At 20.2% G+C, this 4787-nt stretch overlaps 2 protein-coding genes across 2 annotated transcripts in view; one reads left to right on the top strand and one right to left on the bottom strand.

Annotated features, from left to right (window-relative positions):
* Window positions 1-24: 24 nt before the first annotated feature.
* Window positions 25-3924, top strand: PRSY57_0806700 (RNA helicase, putative; the record flags this gene model as incomplete). Its single annotated transcript, XM_012907008.2, has 1 exon — window positions 25-3924. The coding sequence occupies one exon, from the start codon at window positions 25-27 to the stop codon at window positions 3922-3924; it is 3900 nt and encodes a 1299-aa protein (XP_012762462.2).
* A 260-nt stretch (window positions 3925-4184) lies between these two features.
* Window positions 4185-4787, bottom strand: part of PRSY57_0806600 (gas41-like protein) — a gene marked incomplete at both ends in the record, with an annotated part of 1541 nt that continues 938 nt past the window's right edge. Inside the window, 3 exons of the mRNA XM_020114710.1 lie at window positions 4185-4222; window positions 4367-4397; window positions 4527-4642. Of these exons, the coding sequence (XP_019970550.1) occupies window positions 4185-4222; window positions 4367-4397; window positions 4527-4642 (185 nt within the window). Of the gene's footprint in view, window positions 4223-4366; window positions 4398-4526 lie in introns of the transcript that reaches the window.

Below are 4787 nucleotides of genomic sequence, written 5' to 3'. Positions count from 1 at the left end.
TTATGTTCCTGTTTTTTTTAAAAGATGAGTAATGCACCCGTTTCCTTGATTTCCCTAAACGAAATGTTTAGAAAGAATAAAGAAGAAGAAAAGCATAAAAATGTAGACACTACAGAGCTTACGAATCTTGTGTTAAATACATCTAATTATAATAAGAATGAAGAGAAAAGAACTTTTGAAGAATTAAACGTATCCATAGAAATAATACGAGCATTAAAAAGAATAAATATTTTTTACCCTTCAACGATACAATATATGATTATGAAAAAATTAATATATAAGGATAAAAAAGAAAAAAAAAAAAATTGTATAATACAATCAAAAAATGGAACAGGTAAAAGTATGTCCATTTGTATAATTGTTATTAATGAAATATTTTGTAAAATGAAGAAGAAAAAAGAAACTGAAGAAAATAAAAAAAATAAAGAAGATGAAATAGGAAGAATAGATTATTCAAATTATGTATCAGATCATATATCTCAATCTATTTCTCATAATGAAAACATTTTCTTTGGTTTTTTATTTTTTTATGGATTAATATTAGAACCCACACGAGAATTATGTCAACAAGTTTATGATAATATTAAAAAAATAACCAACATATTAAGAAATGTAGATGATGAAGATGGTGAATATCATGAAGATGGTGAATATCATGAACATGATGAAGATATTTATGATAATAAAAATCGATTGGCTCTTTATAATAGCATGTATACAGATGTATATGAGAAGAAGAAATATGTTAATTATTATAAAATAAAATCTTTAATATTATATGGAGGAACAGATATTTTTGAAAGTATAAAAACATTGTTTTATAATTTTCCTCATATTATTATATCAACACCTGGTCGTTTAAAGCATGTTTTAAATATCTTAAATAAGGTAAAGATAGAAATAAATAAAGACGACAAAATAAAAAATAAAGGAATATATCCTTTATCATATATAACTATTATTAATATGTGTTTAAATTATTTTATTCTTGATGAAATTGATGCCTTATTAGATGAACAATTCGATGATCAGCTAAAAATTATTTACAATTATATAGTCAATCCAAAAATACAAATCTTATGTTATAGTTCGACATTCCAAGATGCATGTATAAATAATTTTATACAAAAAGTTTTAGAATGTGATGAAAGATATCTAGCACGTTTACAGCGTGTGGACACGAGTAACATGGACCACACAAATTATAAAGACGACAGTAATGAGTATTTTAAAATGTGTCTACATAATGAACAACAACATTGTGGAAAGGAAAACAAAATGGTAGATGAGTATATCACGGATGGGCATAATATAGATATAAATAAAAATAAATATAATGTTGATATGAATAAAAATAATGTTGATGTGAATAAAAATAATGTTGATATGAATAAATATAATGTTGATATGAATAAAAATAATGTTGATATGAATAAATATAATGTTGATGTGAATAAAAATAATGTTGTTATAAACAATATAGATACACATTTTATTACGTCACGCTTACAAAATCATCATCTTAAAATAAAAAGAAAAAAAATTAATAAAAGCAAAAAAAAAAAAAAAAAATTGAAATATAACAATAAACCCCAATCCAAAGTAATAAAAGAATTACAAAAAATAATTCACGATGAAAACATTTTATGTAAAGAGTTTATTTGTAAATATATTTTTAAAAAAATGTTAAAAAGAAAAGAAAAAAGCAAATATCACATGAACAGTAAAAGAACTTTTGAATATATACAAACATGTACTTCACTAATAATTCATACACAAGATAAAAAAATAAATAACAATAACAAAAACAAAAACAATAACCAAAACAATAATGATAACCAAAACAATAATGATAACCAAAACAATAATAATAATAACAATATTGTTTATACTTACCCTTGTAATGTTTTCCCATCTTCTTATAATAATCATTCAGATGATCAGAACCACTTGAACGCACATATAAAGGGAATCCTAGAGTCACCCGTTTTATTAAATGTGAAACATTGTTTTATAACTATAAATAATGAGAACTTAACCAAAAAAGAAGAACTTAAATATAAAATGAAAGTAGTGTATAAAATTATAAATGATATAAAATATAACCAATGTTTTCTTTTTATTAATAATACATATGAAGGTATCCAAGTTATTAAAATGTTAAAAAAAATGAATGTCCCATCTTATTATACTAGTTCAAAAATTGAACATAAAGAAAGAATACAACTATTTAAAAGTTTACAAGAAAATAAAGTTAAAATTGTTGTATGCACAGATGTTATGTGTAGAGGTATAGATAACATTGTGTGTGATTTAGTAATTAACTTTGATATACCACAAAGCAAAGAAACATATGTACACAGGTCAGGAAGATGTGGAAGATTCGGTAATAAAGGATTATGTATAAGTTTATGTAATTACACCGATTATAATTATTTGTATTATTTTAAATATAAATTAAAATTAAATGTCTGCGACTATTATTATATTTGTAAATCTGATCATAGAAAACAAGACGATTCATCTGTTCAAATAAATGATATTAAAAAAACACATGAACATAATGAACAAATTATAGACACACAGTCATGTGGTGATAATAATCATTATAAAAATTGTGATGAATCTGGTCCGTCTCAAAATGTATCCAACTTTCAACAAATAAACTATAATAATATATTTCAAAATTGTGATATAGAAACATTGAGAAAAAGATATGAAAATAATATAAGAAATAATTATTACGAACAAAATGGTGTGGAGTCTCTAAAAAAAAAAAAAAAAAAAAAAAAACTTATAATAAACATAAAAGGTTTTTTTTTTTCGAAACATATACATATAATAAATCCACATTCATATAATAATACATTTAATAATGTTTATTTAAAAATATATTTTAAAGAATTATTTATAAAGTTTAAAATTATACAACATAATAATGCATGTTCCTATATTTTTAAAATACCTATTGATAATAAAAATATATTTAAAAATCTTAATATTATTCAACATGAGTCGAATTTAATTTTGTTTTTTCATTTTTTTCAAAACATAAATATATGTTGTAATTATTATGATGACCATATAAAGAGCGAACATAATAATAATAAAAGTTATATATATAATAATATATATTTCAAAAAAGAAAAGAAAAAAAATATTATCAACACAAATGTTTTTCCAACGAATTTTTGTATGCTCTTTTTTTGTAAATCAAATTATTATATAACATTAAAATTATACTATATATTTCTTTTTTTATTTAAATATTATAAATATCCACTCAGAAATAATTTTTATCATCTCTTAATATATAATAAATATTATAACAACAATAATAAAGAACAATATTATCATGATGAAAAAATAAATAATAATATATCATCCTTTACAAATTTGGAAACATTAAAGTATTATCTACAACATCATAATAATTGTATATCTGATTCTTATATATATTACAAAAACAAAAAAAAAAAAATTTTACATAAAAATGTATATAATTTAATTCATGACGAGAAATTATATGAACAAGTAAAATACAGAACAAATATAAATAAACATGATATGTTCACTATTCATAATAATTGTTTGTTAAATTCAATATCATACCATGACAATCTGGATTTTAATTTACTAAATAATAATAATAATAATAATAATAATCATATTAATATTAACTCCATGTCTCTTGAACAAGCTATCATTTCTTTAAACATGGATATTCTAGAAAAGCACATGTTTATAAAATTCTGTAATGAATCCAAACATATTAAATGTATAAATGATGAAATTATAATTATGAAAAAAATCAATCAATATATATGTGATCAAATCTTTATTAACGTAAATGATTATCAAAATGTAAATATATTAAAGAGTCTTTTTTTACAAAATCATATAAAATTGTATGAAGATAGTTGAAGCAATGGTACATACATACACACACACAAAAAAATAAAAAAATAAATAAATAAATAAATAAAATGATATATAATATAATATCATATAATATAATAATATTAAACCATTAAAAAATTAAAAATAAAAAATAACGTAAGAATAATTAGAAGGGAAATAAATTCACATATATACATATATATATTTATTTATCATGAAAAAAAAAAAAAAAACGTAAATTTTTATAATTACAATATATATTTAATTAGGGAACATTCGTCTATTTAATTTTCATCACTACTCACACCCATCTCAGATTTCACTATAAAATAAAATAAATAAATAAATAAATAAATAAATAAATAAATAAAAATATACAATAATATTTAAAAAATTAATAATTTGTAATGGTCACGCAAATTTATGTGAGCAAGAATTAAAGACGCAGTTTTATTAAGATCCTTACTTGTGAAGTATTTTTGTTGAACGTCATTAATCTACAAGACAAAAAAATAAAACACGCACATATATATATAAATGTAATCACAGTATGTCAACAATATGTATATGTATATATATATATATATATATATATTTTTGTTTTATTTTATTTTTTTTGTTATTACGTCCTTTGATAATAATGTTGCCTCTGACATCAAATCACAAATTTCTTGCTGCACTTCTGATTGAAATTGCAGATACTTTTTTGTATAACTGTCTTCTTTAAAATCATATTTTATAACTACAAAGGGATAAATAAATAAATATATATATATATATATATATATATATATATTTATACATTCGTTAATATTTTTCATTTTTTATATTTTTCTTTTAATTCCTTATTTTTTTTGTGTTTTTTTTTTTTTTTTTTTTTTTTTTTT

The sequence above is a fragment of the Plasmodium reichenowi genome, chromosome 8 (assembly GCF_001601855.1).
Source record: "Plasmodium reichenowi strain SY57 chromosome 8, whole genome shotgun sequence".
NCBI lineage: Eukaryota > Apicomplexa > Aconoidasida > Haemosporida > Plasmodiidae > Plasmodium > Plasmodium reichenowi.
This window is presented reverse-complemented; position numbering and strand designations above follow the sequence as displayed.